The sequence below is a fragment of the Brachyhypopomus gauderio genome, chromosome 13 (assembly GCF_052324685.1).
Source record: "Brachyhypopomus gauderio isolate BG-103 chromosome 13, BGAUD_0.2, whole genome shotgun sequence".
In the NCBI taxonomy this organism is placed as follows: Eukaryota; Metazoa; Chordata; class Actinopteri; order Gymnotiformes; family Hypopomidae; genus Brachyhypopomus; species Brachyhypopomus gauderio.
The window spans coordinates 16,467,117-16,486,875 of NC_135223.1; the positions used below are offsets into that span (position 1 = coordinate 16,467,117).

At 44.0% G+C, this 19,759-nt stretch overlaps 1 protein-coding gene across 1 annotated transcript in view; it reads left to right on the top strand.

Moving 5' to 3' along the window:
* acvr2ba (activin A receptor type 2Ba) overlaps window positions 1-19,457 on the top strand; it is a 37,482-nt gene extending 18,025 nt beyond the window's left edge. Inside the window, exons 2-11 of the mRNA XM_076971284.1 lie at window positions 6,765-6,972; window positions 9,264-9,370; window positions 10,030-10,178; window positions 10,674-10,817; window positions 11,060-11,203; window positions 11,583-11,731; window positions 11,911-12,025; window positions 12,211-12,349; window positions 13,231-13,361; window positions 13,564-19,457. Of these exons, the coding sequence (XP_076827399.1) occupies window positions 6,765-6,972; window positions 9,264-9,370; window positions 10,030-10,178; window positions 10,674-10,817; window positions 11,060-11,203; window positions 11,583-11,731; window positions 11,911-12,025; window positions 12,211-12,349; window positions 13,231-13,361; window positions 13,564-13,758 (1,481 nt within the window). The 3' untranslated portion in view covers window positions 13,759-19,457. The remainder of the gene's footprint in view (window positions 1-6,764; window positions 6,973-9,263; window positions 9,371-10,029; window positions 10,179-10,673; window positions 10,818-11,059; window positions 11,204-11,582; window positions 11,732-11,910; window positions 12,026-12,210; window positions 12,350-13,230; window positions 13,362-13,563) is intronic.
* Window positions 19,458-19,759: the final 302 nt, after the last annotated feature.

The following is a 19,759-nucleotide window of genomic DNA, read 5'->3' on the forward strand; positions in this document are numbered from 1 at the left end:
GCTTCAGCTCCTTTGTGGGCTGTAACGAAATTGGAACGTTTATTTAAATAAAAACACATCACTAGATGGTTTTTCACTGCCCTCTGTTTCCTTCTCACTTGGAATAAAATGAACAAACAAGGATCGTGGTTTCATCGTGACCTCAAACTGGCCAGCAGCTTTTAATGAGACACTATGACATGAAAAGACAGCGAGCAGTCGATTTGTGAAGATGGTGTGTGAGCTGAACTGTTTCTAAACAAGCAGAAATGACTTTTCATTCCAGACTCCTATCAATAGTTTGCCTGCAGCTATTCCACTGCTCGGCCAGACAAACGGGTGCTAGCAGGTCTTTCTCTCCCCATCACCGAGCTGTCTCCTTTGCTTGGAAAGAAAGAAAGAAAAAAAAGGTGCAGAGTTTTAAAAAGCATTTGATGTGCTACACATCCGTGTGGGCTTCAAAAGCCGGAGTCATGAATCACCGTTTCTTCCATGGACAGATCCATTTTAAGGGCTGTGTATACGAAGGATAACCTCTGATCTTCTGAGTGAAGCAACTTCACATTAAAAGCCAGTCTGGCTGTAGTGTTTAACCTGTGGAGAAGCACATACATGTTCCATATACCTCACTCCCTCAGGCTCACACACACACAATGGCGAGGATCATTAAATAGAAAAAATTTTAAACACAGGCTAATATTTCAGAGCATAAACGTGGTGGTGATTTTAATTTTATGTATTAAACCCACCATCGTGTTACCTACAGAGTGATTTACACCAGTGTGTGTTCAGGCAAATAAAAGCAACTCTCGGGAAGACTGTTCCTCCCTGTTCGGATCTTCAAAGATCTTGGCTTGAAATGTTCTTTTTTAATTAACCTCCAGTGTTTCAGGGGAATGTGTAGAGCAGGAGGAACACGCTTGGCATAAACGCAGAACATAACTGGCAGTTTCCATAACTACCATGAGTTCTGTTTTCCACTATTATTAGTACACATTTTTGTTTGAAAGCATATGAGTTAAAAAGATCGATAGTTGTATTAACCAAATAATGTTGGTGTGCCCCTGCAGTCAGTTTGGAAGAGAGGGATTAAGTTTATACCCAGAATGCAAAAAAATTATAATAATAAAAAACTACAAGGTTTTGTTTCACTGAATATTAATTGGCTTTTCTGTCAGTAAATTCTCTGCACTTTCTGTTTGCAGAAAAGCTTTGCCTTTCACTATATGTTGCAATATTGCAAGTGTTGTTTTTAACCTACAACCAGTGTGTGTGTTCTCGTGGTGTGAAATCACAAAGATGGCAACTCCAAGCCCTTGTAACTATATTCATATGGTGGTGAATCATGACCGCACTGGTGAACCACAGTCTTTTCATGCGGTCTGGGCATCCATGCCAAAGGCCTGTCATTGAGAGGAGGTGTTGACAGTGTGTTGATCTGCTGTAATCTCTCCACTACACTCGTTCCACAGTAAAGATTACATATGACACTAGGAATTATCCAAGCGGATCAATTAGGTCACCAGAGCAGGAGAGAGCGACCAAATCTATAGAACACGTAGGATCTAAATGGAGCACCGAAAACAGCACGAGCCAAGGGTCATCGTCACATCGGAAACCGTTTATTTCTGCAACTGTTGTGGGACACACAACGTGAGACACACTGGGTTTGGAAATGTACGAAAGCTTTCAGAAGGCCGTGCGTTTAGAATTGCCCGGAGATAACCCTCACGTGATGTTCTGGTTGATTTATTGAAATCATTATCACCGCCTTGACCCACATGTTTTCCTCTTAGACGCTAACGTCAGAGCGTGATTTCTGAATGTGTAGTGTTCCCATCCCTGTTCATTTGAGCTTTCTGATGCTCAAATGCGCATGGGTTTATGCACAGAAAATGTGGGAGGAAACTTGTTTGAAATTTTCAATTTGCTTGGATTAATGAAGCAACAGCTTCTGTTTTGTGGTTTGCTGCATCTGTTTCCAATTAAAGTGCAAGGTCTTGTCAGGAATGTCAGAGTAGTATTTGAGGTTCTGTGTCTGTGTGCTTTCAAGGTCTGTGTGCTTCCACAGTATAGTCTGACAGGTTTTATGGACCAAACAAAATGAATTCCAGATCTCTCTTTCTCTCTCTTTCTCGCTCTCTCTCTCTCTCGCTCTCTTTCTCACACACACACACACACACACACACACACACACACACACACACACACACACACACACACACACACACACACACACGGTATGGCAACATGGCTGTAGTACAGAATTTCTGTGATCCAGGGTAAAATCTCTGAAGTTTTTAGCCATTTTTGGAAGACTGAAGCATGTTTTCAGTTACAAATAAATTTTGTGTCTTTCTTTGTTATTATTAGGCATATAAATGATTGGAGACAGGGAGTTCTCTAGCTTATATATTACATTTGTTTACTTAAAAGCATTGTACCCTGAACTTAAACACATTAATTAGAACTGTGAGGTAGCACTTAATGTCATATTGGAAAAAATGCACAACTTAATGATTGTTTAACAATCTCTTCAGAATTACAGATTTAGTGCTGTTGCTTGGAAGCAAGTTAGTTCTGTAGATGTTTAATGTGTATAAATGTAAAGAGTGTGCATCATGCTTGAATAGTAATGAACTGTTGAAGAATTATTCACTGGGTTGTTTGGCTCCACGTTTGTGCTGTGATTTCCTCTTTTCCCTCCATTAACTGTGATTTCTGTCCAACTGAGCCCTTCTTGCTGCTGCTGAAATGTGCATTTTGAAGTAGGTAGCTGTGTGGTTTGGGCGCCGATAACGTCCCGCTAGACACAGACGGTGACTTGCTGGCTCTGTTGCTGTGGCTAACAGCATTGGGATAACCCACAGACAGCTGGTTACTCTTTCTCTATTGTTTTTCTGTTCTTCTTGCTTCTCCTTCCTAATTTTCATTATTTTATGTCACTATTGTCTTCCATGTTTACAGTAGTTCAGTCGTTCAGCTCTTGCTCTGTTTCTGTCAGGTTTCTGCTGCTCTTTCCGCTCCTTCCCCAATATTTTTCAGGGCAAAGCTGCAAACAGAGTAGATTGTCTTTTAAATGATCACAGTTGGTCGCAGGTCTGCAGACCTGCCCTGCAGACCTGCCCTGCACACAACATCACCAAAAATGCATGCCAGCCAGTCTTGTTCGCAAGTTCATAGATATTTGCATTTGAAGACTGTTTTAATGAAGGAAACTTTACAGTTGAACTCTACAGCTGGCTGTTATGTGTGATGATATTTTATCTGTGTCCTTAAATATTTTCCTCTGATCCAATGGGGTTTTTGTTTTTGTTTGTTTGTTTTTTTTTTTTTTTTGCTGATATCGACCCGATTTAAACACATGGCATCAAATCGATATGATCAGTAAAATGTAACGAGGCTGCAGCAAGCTAGGGTGGTGTAGTGGATGGAGCTGAAGGGCCCGGGCCATGCTGACCAGAACGGACCAAGTCCCAGCAGCCCGGCGACCTGGTGCCGCCTGCCGCACGGGGAGAGACGATTGGCCTGCTGGGTCTGCTTCACGCAGCCATACCTGCAGACGCCCAGGATCTTTACTGCACTTACAGCAGACATGAAGTCTCCATGACATGCTTGGATGAGAGAGAGAGAGAGAGAGAGAGAGAGAGAGAGAGAGAGAGAGAGAGAGAGAGAGAGAGAGAGAGAGAGAGAGAGAGAGAGAGAGAGAAGCCTTCTGGCAGCTGATGTAAATGGGCAGGAAAAACGCCTGGATCCACTAAAATTATATTGCCCACATAATGTCCATGGCGAGCGGTGACACGAACATGCATCTCCAAGGGTCCGTTTCCTGAAGTAATGTTTTTAGGACATGCTTCCCTTTGTGTTCCTGACATCTGCTGTGGCTGTTAGCCAGGGCGTCCCCATGGCCAGCTTGTAAACCGGGGCCCTGAATGTAGAGTAGAGCTGTCAGCTGAGATGGCGTTGTGTTAGCGCGAACACCGTAGTGCCCCAATACCAACAGCACGCTGGCATGGGCTCGGGTGACATCCATGCAACAGACATGTGACGATGTTTACAGGGGAAAAACGTGATGGGTGATGTCACGACTGGGTTTTGGGGGAGATGTGTGTGTATCAGTAGCAGTTTTGCAAAGGGACTGAATTTTGACGTAATTGTTTTACATTTCCTCTCAGTCACTGTTCAGTCAATAGCAATAATTCATTAAGTATTATGTCAATAATAAGGGTCACGGCAAAGTAAAATTGTATGTGACTTCAATTTGTTATGTAAACTATTGAAACCATTGAAAATAATGACATTTAAAGGAAAGCGGCAAAGAAGGAACTGCATCATTTTATCAGGCAGCATCTAAAATTTGTAATGTATGTTCATACGAGGAGAAAAGTTCCTGTCCAGTGTCTTGAATGAATTGGGGGAGGAGTCTCACGGCGCAGGACCGTCGTGGAGTCTGTAAGTGGGACGGGATGGCCTGTCCCTGCTCCTCCTCCTCTACGGCCCAGCCCGGCGCTGTTTTGTGCGGGGATGTGCGTGTTGTGAGTGCGCTTGCGTGCGATTGACTGAGAAAAAGGGCTTTGTCTAGGGTGCTGCTCCCACATTCACCATCGCCTAGCAACCGCAACGCACAGATTGGCAAGAACATCTGTCATGGCCGCTGTTGCCAAATCGGTGTTGTATAGTAAACACACGCACGCGGCTCCCCGGCAGACCGGGGACGTGCGAATCACCGGCCTGCCGCTCCGTCCCAGCTCTCCCTGCGTCCCCCGGAGCGCTCCGACGATGGCCCCGGAACCCAGGGACACGCGCTCCTCTCACACGCCGCACACGATGAAGGAAAAGTGGGGTGGTGATTAATATTATTGTTTTGTTTTTGGCCGATGGGGCTGTTTGGATGACAGGGACACAGTGTGTTTCGTGTTTGTGTTGCACTGCATTTCAGATTCTTGATTATTCGCTGTGGAGTAAATGTGTTGTTGACTTCTTTTTTAATTAGGCATGTTTTATTTATTAACTTTATTCATGCATTCACACGCATTCAGCGACTATGTGAAAATGCAGACTATGCAGCTATGTGGAAGGGACAAACCTTACAGTGTTTCTTCTAACTACAGTTAGTTTACCTCAGAAAAATCTTCCTGACAGCTGTTGATCTTGGCTCAGCATGGAAAGGTGATTCCCCCTGGAACTGGGGGTGCGCGCCTGGTCTTGTCGTCCGCTCCCGACCCCACCTTGGCTGGCCTTGCACAAGGACGCTGTGTCCTTGTCTGGCCGCTGTCCCTCCAGTTCAGCCCAGCAGATCGGGGACTGGTGTGGAATCTCTGGCAAAACTAAAATACTCCACAGCCGCCCCCTCTCTGCAGCTCATCATCTCACGCCACGCTGATCTCCTCAGACGTTTTTCTCTGGCTCTCCTTGTCTTGGCTGTGTCAGTAGAGAACCTCCACAGTTCAGCATGGTTCTGTCAGCAAGAACCTACAGATACCCCCCCCCCCCCCACACACACACACACACACACACACACCCACCACCATCACCGCCCTGGTGGTGCCTCCCGCGTCCTCGTCCGGCATGACCTTCAGCTTTGAGTTCTGGCATACGGATCAGCACACGAGTCACCTCTCCGCTGAAGTGCTGCCCGCCACTCAGCTCTGTGCCGGTCCCGGGTCGCTCACTTCATTACTGAGAGGCCACGGCGTCCTCCCTTCGGCGGCCGTCCTTCGAGATTTTGGCCTTGAGTGATGGTTTGAGGTCAGTTCAGTCCCGGTATCACACCTCAGTGAGAAGATGAAAGACTGACAGAATGCGGGCAGAAGCCTCGTCAGAGGAGACGCGCCGTTTCCTCGAGTTTAAAATTCTACATTAACGGCTTCAAGCGACCCAGCAGAGCATGTCTGTGCTATGGTATGGTTTTTTGTTTTTTTTTTATTAAAGTCTGAATTTTCTACAGCAGGAGGCGTTTGGCAGATACTGGGGTGGATTTCGCCCCACGGTAGCCGTGACTTGCTCGCAGAATTTTAATTGCGTCTACATTTTTCTAGATGCTCTGAACTGGATGTTGAAGGTCAGTTCAAGCCAACGTTCCCCCTGCCTCAGGTTGTCACACACCTTCCTCAGCTGCCTGTGTGTCTGTACTGGACAGGCAACACCTTCTTTGTTTCCTAAGACACCAGTGACCTGAGGGCCAGTGATTTTCCTTCATTTCAGGCTGTATTCTGTGTAGTTGTGTTGTATTGGTTGAGAGTATATTGGGTCTGCTTTCATCATTAGCCATGTAAGCTTTGTTAATATTATCAGCATTTATAAATGGTGTTTTCACAAAAGAGGGAACTGGTGCTGGGGTTTTGTCAGGGTAGGAGGCCTTGCTGATCCTCACTGCGTTCAGCGCACACATCAAACAGGCTCGGAGGAGAGAGGATGGCAGTTTCCAAGCAGGGCTAGGATATCTGTAACAGACCCATGCTGAACTGCAAGGGTTGTAGCAAATGTGTGATGGACAAGATGGCGTGATCTGACAGGCCAAAGCAGGGCAAAAGCGGCCATGCCACTACCACCGAAAATCGCAAGATTATCTGTTTGTCATATCTGTAATAGAAATCAATTTTTCTACACGATGCAGAAATTCTACTGAAGTGAAACTGAGAGTGAGGGAGTTTTCACTGACACTTCTCCTGTTGTGTGTGTGTGTGTGTGTGTGTGTGTGTGTGTGTGTGTGTGTGTGTGTGTGTGTGTGTGCGTGCGTGCGTGTGTGTGTGTGTGCGTGCGTGCGTGTGTGTGTGTGCGCGCAGCACCCAGCTATGGAGAGGTGGAGACGCGCGAGTGTTTGTACTACAACATCAACTGGGAGATCGAGAAGACTAACCAGAGCGGCGTGGAGCGATGTGAGGGGGAGAAGGACAAGCGCTCGCACTGCTACGCGTCCTGGCGCAACAGCTCGGGCACCATCGAGCTGGTGAAGAAGGGCTGCTGGCTGGACGACTTCAACTGCTACGACAGGTGAGCCGGCACACACGGCCCCGCACGCTTGGTGCCGCTCCCACCCGAGCCGTTAACACGCGCCGAGGAAAACCTCGCGCTCCAGGGAACGTCCTGCACGAGAACGGCACCACTTGGAAGTCAAGAAACGAAGCACAAGTTTTTTTCAGTTCATTTGCAGTTATGCATATGTATGTTTGTTTTGGCATGATGGAGTTCTACCATTACTCATATGTAGTTGAATGGCACAGACAGCTGAACACGCGCTGTAGACTGGATATAGTAGAGCCAGTCGGTCTGATCTCAGTCCTTGCTAAAAATGAGTGGATGATGGTGGTGTTATTAAAACAAAGCCCTCCATGGATCCGGACCCGCACATTTGTTCGATTCAAACATTGCTAAATGCTATTTCCAACTTTTTTATAGTTTGCAGTTTCTCATATAAACAGAATCCATTTAATTTCTTCACAATCAAGACTTCACAATCCCTCTAAGTGCTTGACTTGTATAGTTCCTTACTGTAGCAAAACAGTTTGTTTCTCTACAGTTGTACCAAAAGTGCAAGCAGGCCAGTCACTAGAACTGCTGCTTAACGAAGATTATTCCAGCAGTCCTTAAAAAGATTACTTCAGCAGTCCTTTAAAAGATTACTCCAGCAGTCCTTAAAAATATTACTCCAGGAGTCCTTAAAAAAGATTAATCCAGCAGCCTTTACAAAAGATTACTCTAGCAGTCCTTAAAAAGATGAATCCAACAGTCTTTATAAGAGATTAATCCAGCAGTTCTTAAAAAAGATTCCTCCAGCAGTCCTTACAAAGATTAATCCAGCAGTCCTTAAAAAGGATTACTTCAGCAATCCCGGGTTTCGTAATGAGGGCTGCCCATAGATAACTACTTACTTTCAGCATATTAATACATCTGAGGAGTTGAGTGGCAGGCCGTTGTGCTGTAGTCACAAGCCCCGCCCCTGGACACTACTACCTCCCCTGGACACTAGTCATCCATATCAGTTATTCATTTATTGACATCTAGAATCCACATTGGTTCTTTTACTGAAGTGATCAACCTGGTGCAAAATTCAAAAGTATTAAATTGGTTAATAAACAGCCAACTACCAAGTTGTCAGGGATTACCCGATTAACCGAATGTGGAGTGATTATTTACATTTACATTTTCGGCATTTATCCAGAGCTTTTATCTTATCCAGGGCGCCTTATGAAAGTGCTTTGTCATCTACTCATGGAATGTATCCCAGCAAGTACAGTAGGTTAGAGTTCAAGATACCATTGAACTAGAATAGTGCTGAAATACAGGAATCAGTGTTGATACCCAGAAGGGCAAAGTAAGCATAAGCTCTACATCAGATGATAAGTGCAATAACAAACAATACTGCAGAATAAGTACTAGAGTGTCAGTTACTCAACATAGGTGCAGCACGTTGAATGGTCAACACACACACACACACACACACACACAAAAAAAAACTCTTTTTCCAATTTCTTTACACCAGTATTATGGAAGATCTGTTTGTCTTGTTTAACTTTGTGAAAACTGAAAGGGTCTCTGTTTTCTGGACAGCCAGTTGATAGTCACGATGGTTGCCACCCTATGAGACTTGAAGCATGATTATGCATACTGAACCGAGACAGGTGTGGTCAGATGGTGTGTGATGGTGGTTTTGAAGGTGGGACGCCCAGGTATGCAGCCCTCTGTCTCCCTGAGGCCGGTCAGCTCGGCATTCGCGCCCCCGTTGTGAGGCCCATGGCCTGTGCCCAGTCCTGACCTTACAAAGGAGAGCAGCGCTCAATAACAGGTTGTGTCCTGGACTGCTGAGTGAGCATCCCGCAGGGTTCCACCCCGCTCACTGGAATCATCGCTCCGTCCTGTGCTAGATCCCCCCTCCCCCAGCCCAGGTCAGTAAGGTGCTCCTGCCATCTTCTGTTAATGGGCTTTTCTTTGGTGGGCGCTAGGAGAAGATGAAAGTTGAGGTTCCCGCTGCTTTTAAGCGCCGTGGTGGTGTCCTGCAGGCAGAGCTCCACGGTCCCTAGGCTCATTTGAATTTCCTGAGCCTGCAGGGCTTTGTCTTGATGAGACGCCATTTTTGCCCAACAATGCAAATTAAAACTGTGTTCTCAGTCCGTCCCACCCGTCCTCCCTTGAGCCAAAACCGTGCAGCTTTGCCAGGCAGGTGGTTCCAAGAGCGTGTGCAATTAAGCCCGTGCTCTCATCCCTACTTCTTCCCTGAATAGAGCTCTGCACCAGTGCACAGAGGGAGTGTGTTCTAACAGCTCTTTGCCTTCTCTCAACCACAGGCAGGAGTGTGTGGCCACGGAGGAGAACCCCCAGGTGTTCTTCTGCTGCTGTGAGGGCAGCTTCTGCAATGAGAAGTTCACACACTTGCCCGATGTCAGCGGACCAGGTGAGCAGCCCCCCAGCCACGCTACACTGCAGCCAAGGCACAGCGCCATCTATCTGCCTGTCCTATATTGACAGCAGAGGGCATGCACGTACACCTTTTGGTTTTCAGTTTGTACTTGTTAACCGGCGTTCATCTGAAAGTTCGATTCAGTGGGGAACTGAATGAGTCGTAGCCCTGATGGCACAGTTGGTGTAACAGCACACACTGTTCTTGGTGAATATTCCCTCCATGAAAGGTGTAACTTGGTCCAACTGCTCAACACAACATGCTTTTAAATTTCTGTATTGATTTTTTCCTGTGACCTGCTCTGTGGCATTACATTTGACATATACCATTCTAAATGTTAGACTTCCCATGGCTTTTAAAGCACAGTTTTATCCCCTCCGGGACGGTCACAGCAGGATGGGTTTAGATTGGAAACTCAGTAAATGCAGATGTGTTCTGCCATGTCACATTCTGGGTTTACCAACTCAAGCAGGTAAAAGGGTGAATAGCATGAACACGCTATGTTATGAACATGCCATCTAACTTTTATTTGTACTTATAAGCTTATGCCACCACCACCACTACGGCTGTTTTGGCTGGCGTTAGGAGTCCCCCCCCCCCCCCCCACATTTCCCCCGCAATGTGTAACATGGCGTTTGCTCTTGCTGCTTTAGTTATGGAGCCCCCACTGGCCGCACTGTCTCTGCTCAACGTGCTGGTCTACTCTCTGCTGCCCATCACCATGCTGTCCGTGGCGCTGCTGCTGGTCTTCTGGATGTACCGCCATCGCAAGCCGCCTTACGGCCATGTCGACATCAACGAGGTCGCGCACTCATTACCCCCGTCGCCATTCTCTATCTGCACGTTTCCTCCGTTGTATTCTCATCTTCCACCCAGTGGAAATCCTACTGTGTCTGCTCCGACAGTGTTACATATTCTCTCAGTGTCCCCATCCTGGTAGCGCACCAGTACCAAGGTCCTTTTCAGCACCTCTTCACTAATGCCTGTCTCCATCTAGTGGTTGTTTGGCAAAAAGTGACACTGCACAGCTAATTGGATAGACAAGAAATAAAACATGATGAACACATTTCTCACACATTTTGTGCCAGAAATGATTTTTATGTTTAAAAATTATTGTAATGGTACTGCAGTTGTGATAAAGAAATCTGTATTCTTGCACATAGGTTCTCTTACGTATGTATGGCTTATTACTAAAGGATTTGTATTAGGACACATGCAAGTATTTCTGGGTTTTTTTTTATTACAGTGTCGTGTCTCCATAGCAGCTTGCCTGAAGTTTGTTATTCTCTTTGATCAGGATCCAGGTCCAACCCCTCCATCCCCACTGGTGGGGTTGAAACCCCTGCAGTTGCTGGAGATTAAGGCTAGGGGGCGCTTTGGCTGCGTATGGAAGGCCCAGATGATGAATGAATATGTAGCTGTGAAGATCTTCCCTATTCAGGTCTGTACATGTGTCTTGATTCCTGTGTCGATTCTCTATTTAATGTCCTACAAGGTCTTTTTTAATTGACAAATTCAGTCATTCAGTTTCGGAGTGCACCGTACACAGAAACCCATTCACTGAATTGCTCTGTGCATTCAGGCTAGCAGAAAATTAGTTTTCGCTCTACGCCTGACAGAAGAGCTGCTCGTTACTTGTCCGTATGATAACGTTCTCAACTTTTGTTTTCCTGGGCCTTTCAGGACAAGCTGTCGTGGCAGAACGAGCGTGACGTGTTCGCCACACCAGGGATGAAACACGAGAACCTGCTGCGCTACATCGGCGCGGAGAAACGCGGGAGCAGCCTGGACATGGAGCTCTGGCTCATCACCGAGTTCCACGAGAAGGTCAGTGGCCACATCTCACCAGGCTTTGACCAAACGCGCTGACAGAACACTTGTGGCACCTGCCGAAATAAGGACACTTATTTTATTATTTTATTAAACAAGCACAACAAAGTGTTCACTCGCATATTCACTTCGAGTATTGTGGGCCACGACCTTTACGATCTATAAATTTACTCTCATGTTCACTTCAACTCTTATCGTAGGCTTTGATCTTAAACAAACATAGTTAGAAACGGTTAATGTACAACATTTCTGTTGGTGTTATTAGAAAGACAATACTTACTATCTATAAAACTCACTATATGGGACCTTGTTATTCATGAAAAAACATGACGTAATCCTAAGAAGAGTTCTCTGGTGTTGTGTGTTGGATCAACAGGGTTCTCTGACTGACTATCTGAAGGGCAGCGTGGTCAGCTGGAATGACTTATGCCACATTGCAGAAACTATGGCTTGTGGGCTTGCCTATCTCCACGAGGACGTACCACGATATAAAGGAGAAGGCCCCAAACCTGCCATTGCCCACAGGTACCACGTAGCCTATAGACGCTGGAATCGAGAGACATTTAAACCATTCGTTTCATTGGCTAATATTTACAAGATTCAAGTATTCTGCAATGACAGGTTGCCTGTAAAGCTTAAGACAGTGCCCCTCAGTTGCGATGTTCATTTCAGCTCATACAGATGTTTGCTGTGCTAATCCTCAGGGACTTTAAAAGTAAAAATGTGTTGCTGAAAAATGACCTGAGTGCTGTCGTCGGTGATTTTGGGTTGGCGGTGAAGTTTGAGCCAGGAAAGCCACCGGGGGACACACATGGCCAGGTGAGGTCAGGGGCATGAGTGTGAATGACCGACTGAGGTCAGCTAGCTCTGTCAACTAGTTAAGGTTGTCATATAACCATGTTAGCGATCACATTTTGTTGTAGAACTGTCCCATAACAGTGAATATGATTTTCTATGTCATGCATGGTTTGAGCGGTCTCACAACTCTTCACCGCTGCTGCTAGGTTGGCACGCGGAGGTACATGGCTCCGGAGGTGCTGGAGGGGGCGATCAACTTTCAGCGCGACGCCTTCCTGAGGATCGACATGTACGCCATGGGCCTCGTGCTCTGGGAACTGGTGTCCCGCTGCACGGCCGCCGACGGTGAGTTCTCCCGCCATCCAGGAGCAGTCCAGGACCCATGTTCCCAGCGAGACTTCTTGTTTCTGGATATGTGTATGTGAACAGATTAGACACTGTCTGCAGTTTGTAGGAGTGCTTTTCACTGGTGTCAGAACATAGCTGTCCTGAGATGAAGAAACGGATAGCTATGTGGTTAGGCATGCAAGATTCACAGCAAGATTGTGGTATCTGCAACTGTAGGTCCTGCATTATGCATCCTGTACTGTAGACCTACTGAGATGGTGAGCTGCTCTGAGTTGGCGACCCAGTGGATGGACAGGGTTCTTCAGCAGCTGTGCTGGGGTCCTGTGCTTCCTCACTGCCTGCGTGTGCTTCTCAGAGCTGGTCTAGAGCTCTTTGGGACCCCACACAACATACTGCTTCATTCTGTTTCTGTTTCATTTCATGCGTGCGAATGTCAACACGTTCACTCACAGCATGGTTATCTTCTCTGAGCTGCAGTTTAGAAACACCGCCGCCTGTTATCATCGGACATAACAAACGGTTGTATTTCACGCTCACGTGTGCCAGGCTCACACGGGCGAGGCAGACAGACCAGTGTGCACTTGCACTGCAATCCAGCAGATCGACTACACATTACTGCGAATCACTCACATAAAACTTGGAGACGAGAGAACACACATGTACCTGATTGTTGCAACCGCAATTCACGCTCATGCCCTTTTATTATTCACTTTTTGTGACATGAGTTAGTAGGTCCACTTCATCCTCGTGTTGAAACGTTGACTCCCACTTTAACGCGAAGGAGGTGGGGTGTGGGGCTCATGTCTAATTCTAATCTGCCTATGCAAATTGTGTACCGAGTGAGTAAGCCCGCCGGGCTCTGGTGCTTCTGCATGCAGGCCCAGTAGATGAATACATGCTGCCCTTCGAGGAGGAGATCGGACAGCACCCGTCCCTGGAGGACCTGCAGGACGTGGTGGTCCATAAGAAGCTGCGCCCGGCACTGAAGGACTGCTGGCTGAAGCACACTGTAAGCATCGCCCCCCCCCCCCCACCGCCTGTAGGGCACAGAGCTACATAAATGACCAACGCAGCCAACTCACACCTGCTGCGGTGACGTTGATCGGTATTGTGTGTGTGTGTGTGTGTGTGTGTGTGTGTGTGTGTGTGTGTGTGTGTGTGTGTGTGTGTGTGTGTGTGTGTGTGTGTGTGTGTGTGTGTGTGTGGAGCAGGGTCTAGAGCAGATGTGTGAGACCATAGAGGAATGCTGGGACCACGATGCCGAGGCTCGCCTGTCGGCAGGCTGCGTTGAGGAGCGCATCTCCCAGATCCGCCGCCTCACAAGCGCCCCTACCTCCGACTGCCTCGTATCCATGGTGACCTCCGTCACCAACGTGGACTTGCCACCCAAAGAGTCCAGTATCTGAGTCCCACTGTAGTATTGCTTGCAGTGACACAAACTCCTAAACCCATCTGAAGCAACCAAGCAAATGAAGCAACCCTCGTCTTTCCAGACTCAGCGGATCTCAGACAACAACATGAATGCAGCTGCTATTTTATCCTGACATTTTTAATTATTATTATTACTATTATTATTATCATTATTATTATTATTATTATTATTATTATTGGATCGATACTACCAGCACACTTCTCTACTGTATTTTTATCAAGAGAGGAAAACACAAAAGTTTAAAAAGGAAAAAAAAACAGCGAAAGGACACTGCGACATGCATTCAGGTGCCGACTTATGAATGCTGACCAGGTGCAGGTACCTCGGCCCCTTCCGTTCAGTGTTTGGGTTTATTGTTTTCATTTTATTTTTTCCCCCTCTTTGTATTCCAACTTTCTGGACAGGATTGCCTGAGTCATAACCAACCAACACATCAACCAACCCTTCACCATGTTGGATAATACGACAATGCTGCAAAACCTTAGAGGAACAGTATGACTGTTACACACAATTTACCTTCCTCAAGGGATTTCTTTTTGTGATTTCTTTGTTTCCTTTTCCCTTTCTCTGACTGTGTGCTATTCAAAATTTACGGAAAACGTGTCTTTTACGGAACTAACGGGTGTCTTTAGAACACGACAAAAAGTGGAAGACAGCTCGACTTTTCTTTCTCATTTTGGGTTTGTGGTGCTGACGTTGGTGACTGTGAAGATAGATTGGTTCAGAATTTTGTGTGAATACCAGAAATCGAAAACTTAGGCTATAGAAATTGGCTTTCACTTAGAGACAGTGGCAACAAGTTGGGAGTTTGGATAATGCGCTTAGTTTGGTACGGAATTATTTCTCAGGTAACCAGTTCCAGGGGGGTTGGGCTGACTGCCATTTATCCCTACCAATTGATAGAAGGAAAATTGCTAAACAGTGCCCTAATTATTTTAATACTAAACAGTACATGCAAGACAAGAGTGTATGTGTGGGTTGGGTGAAGGTGTGTGTTAATGAGTCGGTAATAAGCGAGCCTTTTTTAGATAGATGTGTGCAAAGGCATGGCTGGCATTGAGTGTTGACTGAGCTCACACTGAGCAGGAGTGAAGACCCAGGTGGCTCTCAAACTGCTGTCACAGGTTTGTCTTGTTGCTCCCCCCCCCCTTTTATCTTCTTTTTTAAGTCCTTGCACATATTGGATATCTGGATTGAAGGACCTCGACTGAAACAGCAGAGACTATACTCATCACTCAAATGGAAGCAGTTGATAGAAAATGATTTCATTTCATTTTTTGCCAGGTCCCTGTTATCTATGACTTGTTTCTCATAGGGACCAACCTTGTGACCTGAACGTCTGGGTCCTATATTTTACAGACACCACCATGGGGCAATAGACATGAAAATCTGTTTCATCCTCACTTAAGAATGGCTGAAGTGCATTAATTTGATTAAGAGAGAGGGGGAAAACATGGATCTGGATGGGTGGGGGGAGGGGTCTCTAAGTGGCAGGCAGGAATTCACATTTCTGTATGCCACAATGTAATAGTGAATGTCCACAATGCTGCTGTATCAACTCAAAGATGAAATATTTCTTTATTTTCTTTTTCTTCTGTGCATTATACAGACAACTTCTCAGTAGAATTCTTTTTGAAATGCAACACTATGTCAAGAAAAATGACAAGGCTTCCGAGGTGAATGAGAGCAACTCTAAACAATAAAATTACTAGTGAGAGGACGAAACAAGAAAAGGGTTAGAAAAAAAGATATTGTTCATGAACCACAGACCACCTCAAACCAGAAATACCTCAGATTTTTCTATGTGTATGACTTCTGTTATATATTCTGTTAGTTGTGTTGACTTGTAGTAAGTATATTTTGATGTAAGTTGGCTTTTAAGATTAGTGAGTTTTGGAAAAATTAAAAAAAGTCCAAAATACTTTAAGAAGTGCTACCAAGTTATGTTGTATAAATAGTTAAACCCCTGTAAATAGCTGTAAACAGTTGTAGAATTCTGCCTATCTATGAGACCAGGGCATTATTCTTTTCTCCCTCCCTTTCTTTTTTTTGGCTATTTCCTCGACTTTCATCTCTGTTGCTTCATCTCTGTTGCTTAAAGGGACATTAAACCTTTAAATAGTTTAGTTTGATATCTGAAATTTAAAATGTGTTCTCCATACAGTTAAACGTTTAATATACCTTTAAGTGGTTTTCACTGTCCAAAAAAAGTTTGCTCCTTTCCTCCAAAAGAAAATGGTAATAGTCTACAGTGCAGCTGAGTGGCAAAAAAAGAAGAATGTCTTGTCACTTGCCTCACTCTAAGAAACCTTTCCAAAGTACTTCCTTCCAAATTGTATTATTAAATGTCATGGTTATAATGTGATAACATTATTATTCACAGACAGATATACTGCTGGAGCTGTTTACAGGACATAAATGAGAGGAATAAAGGTTTGGTGTCCCTATACTCCCTTCCCTTTCTCTTGCCGTTCTCACGCCCTTACCCATGAAGCTTTGCGGCGGTTGCTTCTACTTTCTCTCTACACCCTGAGCAGAGCTTTAAGTTGTGATTATTTTTTCATGGTGCCATATATTATCTCCGGGATTTTCACTTCCCTTCTGCATTGCTAGATGTGGGTGTAATGGGGCCGGTGTGTGCTGATGCTGGAATAAGGTCTCCAGGCCAGCCCCTGACCAGAGGGAATGTTTAGAGGCCATCTTTGCACTCATGGACTTGGTACTTTGTTTTTGATCAGGCAGAGGGTGAAAATTGAACCAATGTATCACACTACTTTTGTTGCCTTTTTGGCATCAAAGAGAAATTATTTGGGGTCAGTTTCCTGCTAATATCAAATGTCCACTGCCAAATCAGAGGACAGGTCAGCAGGCATAACTGGCCTTAGCCAAAGCTGCCCACCAGGAACATGAGCTGTTTGGACATAGACATGAGTTTGTTGAACTGAAAATGCTGTGCAAATCATAGCTAATCATTTACTTGGCATTTGTCTGTTGAGCTCAGAGACACTGATACTTTCAGGAGATTCACCATTCTTCAGGTTCCAGTGACTGGTGACTAACTGTAGTCGTGTTAGAATGGGCTCAATGTAGCAAGCAATATCCACAGCAATAGTGCAGTGTTCTCTCTGAAGGGATCGAATTTCTGGGCATTGTTACTGATTCCCAAGCAACCTAGCAAATCGTTGTCCTCATGATCTACTTTAGGCTACAGTTGTGTGATAAAGCATTGTAGAGATGTTCATGGCTATTACCGTTTCTCAGATAACTCATTTTTTGTTTGTTTTTTCTTTTTAAATAATATGTAGCCAAGGTTCTTGCGTATTAAATCTGCAAGAGGGTAACCAAAGTTCAGTTGTTTTTTGTCAGTAGTGTCTGTGGTAAAAGCAGTTGACACCCTTTTAGCTTTTAAAAGTACGTGAAGTCCAGAAGCTGTGAAGTCCAGAAGCTATAGTTTGTGAATCCAGAAGCTCTAGAATGTGAAGTCCAATGCTCTAGATCCAAACTACTATTTTGTGCTATTCCTAGTCTGCTTAATGTCAAAGTAATGTGTTTTTGGTGTTTGGTTGAAGAGGGATGTGGGAAGATCTTCGGTTTCTAAAAATGTTCTTATAGTTTTAGGTATTTTATTACAGACAGCTGAGTTGCATTTCAATTTTATTTCAGCAGGTTAATGAATTAAAGAGTCTTTACATAAAATGACTAGCTGTGCAAATCTTTAGGTAATTTTATATGAACACATGTTTTATGCAATATCACAAGTAATTCTTTATTCAAATAAAAATTAAAATAACATGTGTTACAGATACTAAAGTATTCTCTTAAGTGCTTTATCATTTTATCTGTTGTGCCAATTAAATGAGTGAGTTTATTTCTCTGAAAGTTAGGTTTTATGACTGGAAGGATTGTAGTCAAGTTTTAATCTGCTGCAGATTCCTTTAAATATGCTTTTTAGCTTTAGAGCACCAATTTCTGTACAGAACTCTCTCACTGGTTCATGTTAACAAAGATGGCCTCTTGGAAAGAGTAGTCATTTATAAAATCAGGAACGCTGCAAACCTCTAATTTTCAGAGGGGGTTTTTATGTGCCTGTACATTTTTATACTTGCTGAAGCAACCGCTGCCCCTGTCTCTTCCTCCGCCTCTGCTTCTGTTGTAATCCTTTTCAGAAAAAAACTATATATATAATATAAATCTCTAAAACGTGACCAGCTGTAACTCTGGATGCAGTCTTAGATCCAGGTTTTCAGGAACCAATTACCTCAGAGCTCTTGTGAAACAGTGTTGCTAGCTGGATAGTCGTTGACACTACAGAGAAAATGTACACTATCATAACATAAACAGGAGAACCTCTTTTGTACTGGTGTAACATGTATGAAACACCCCTTGGCAACTCAAAAACCTCTTTCTTCTCAAGCCTCTTGCCACTCACAGAAAAGCAAGGAAATAGAACTCTGTAGGGGAACACTCGATTGCTTCCAGTATTTTCTCCTCCCTTATTAAGTAAGCTGAAGGTGGTTTATATATCCCCAATAAAACCGTGGCATTAGTTTTGGTGTTCACATCTTTGAGTCTCCATTGTCTCCGTCAGTTTCATTATGATTCTAGTACATATAAGGGAGGGGTAATCTTAACAGTTTTGGCATGTATTGATACCTCATATTTTCCAAGATAACAGTGTTCAGGTCAAAGTGTAGCAGAGCTGATAGACCGGATGATGGTAAAACAGTACTCAAGTGTTATACTTTCCCTCAGGGGAATAGCAACTCTTATGCTAACTGCTAAGTTGAATTTTCTTGAATAACGCTGCTTTATACATAATAAAAACAATGTCTTCTTCCCCTTGATACTACCTTTTTTGATTTATCTGATTGAGATGGAATATGATAGTGACTTAGCTTGTTTTTGCCAAGTGTTTACCATCAACATGCCCTTAGTTGGAAGCTAAAAATAACCAAAAAAAAAAAAAACCCAACAAAAAAAGACGTTTAATATACAGTTACTGGCTAGTAGTGACTCTATTTATGTCTGTTTTATCTCCAAGACAGAAGAATTGAACTTAGAGTTGGCACATAGAAGATGGAAGAAGGTGTTCTTACTTGTCTTGTCAAGGGGTCATATTTTAAGTGCTGTTTCTATATCAGAATATGTGAAATGTACATGTTGTAGGTTATGTTTCACTATTGTAGCTAAAATTGTAGAACAGATGGCTTGTACTACTGATTTTAACAAATATACTAAAAATCTGTATAAGACAAAATGTATACAGAGAGTTGAGCTTGTTGCTGTAACCCCTCTTTTGGATTGAAAAGTATGTTAAAAAAGTTTTATATATATAAAATGCCCTGGGAAAGTCAGACATCCATTGTATTGCCGTAATGAACTGAGGACTTTTTTTAAAGATCATTGTAACATAGTTCTTTCATTTGCAGTGGATCATTGTTCCTTTTAATGTGGTAATTTTAGAACTCCGTATCCAGAGTTTGGACTAGATTTGCCTAGAGGTTGGGATGTGGTTGTTTCTGCTTTGCATTGGTGCCAGAATAAACCAGTATGAATGTAGTATTTGCCCAGTGTGAAACAACTACACCCTGACTGTTAGAGGAAAAAAAAAGTACTAGAAAGAATTATTTCAATTTTATCTTTTTGTATATGAAAGTAAACAATAAAATACTGATAAAATCCACTTTTTCTGTGCTGATTTTTCAAATTACTTAATTGAAGAGTGCCACAATTATAACTTTAAAGCATATTTTATTTCTAATAAGTACCCTGTTCAACATTATACTAATAAAAGTAGTGTTCATGTATACAGTTAACAGCAAAGTTGTTGAAAATCAAATCAAATTCAGCTGCCTCTCACATGATATCAGGCCATTATGCAAGCGCCTTCTCTGTCAGAAATCAGCAGCAACACAGGACTAGATCGAAGAAACGTTTTATGTTAAGACAGTTGATTTAAATGTAAGTGCCATAAA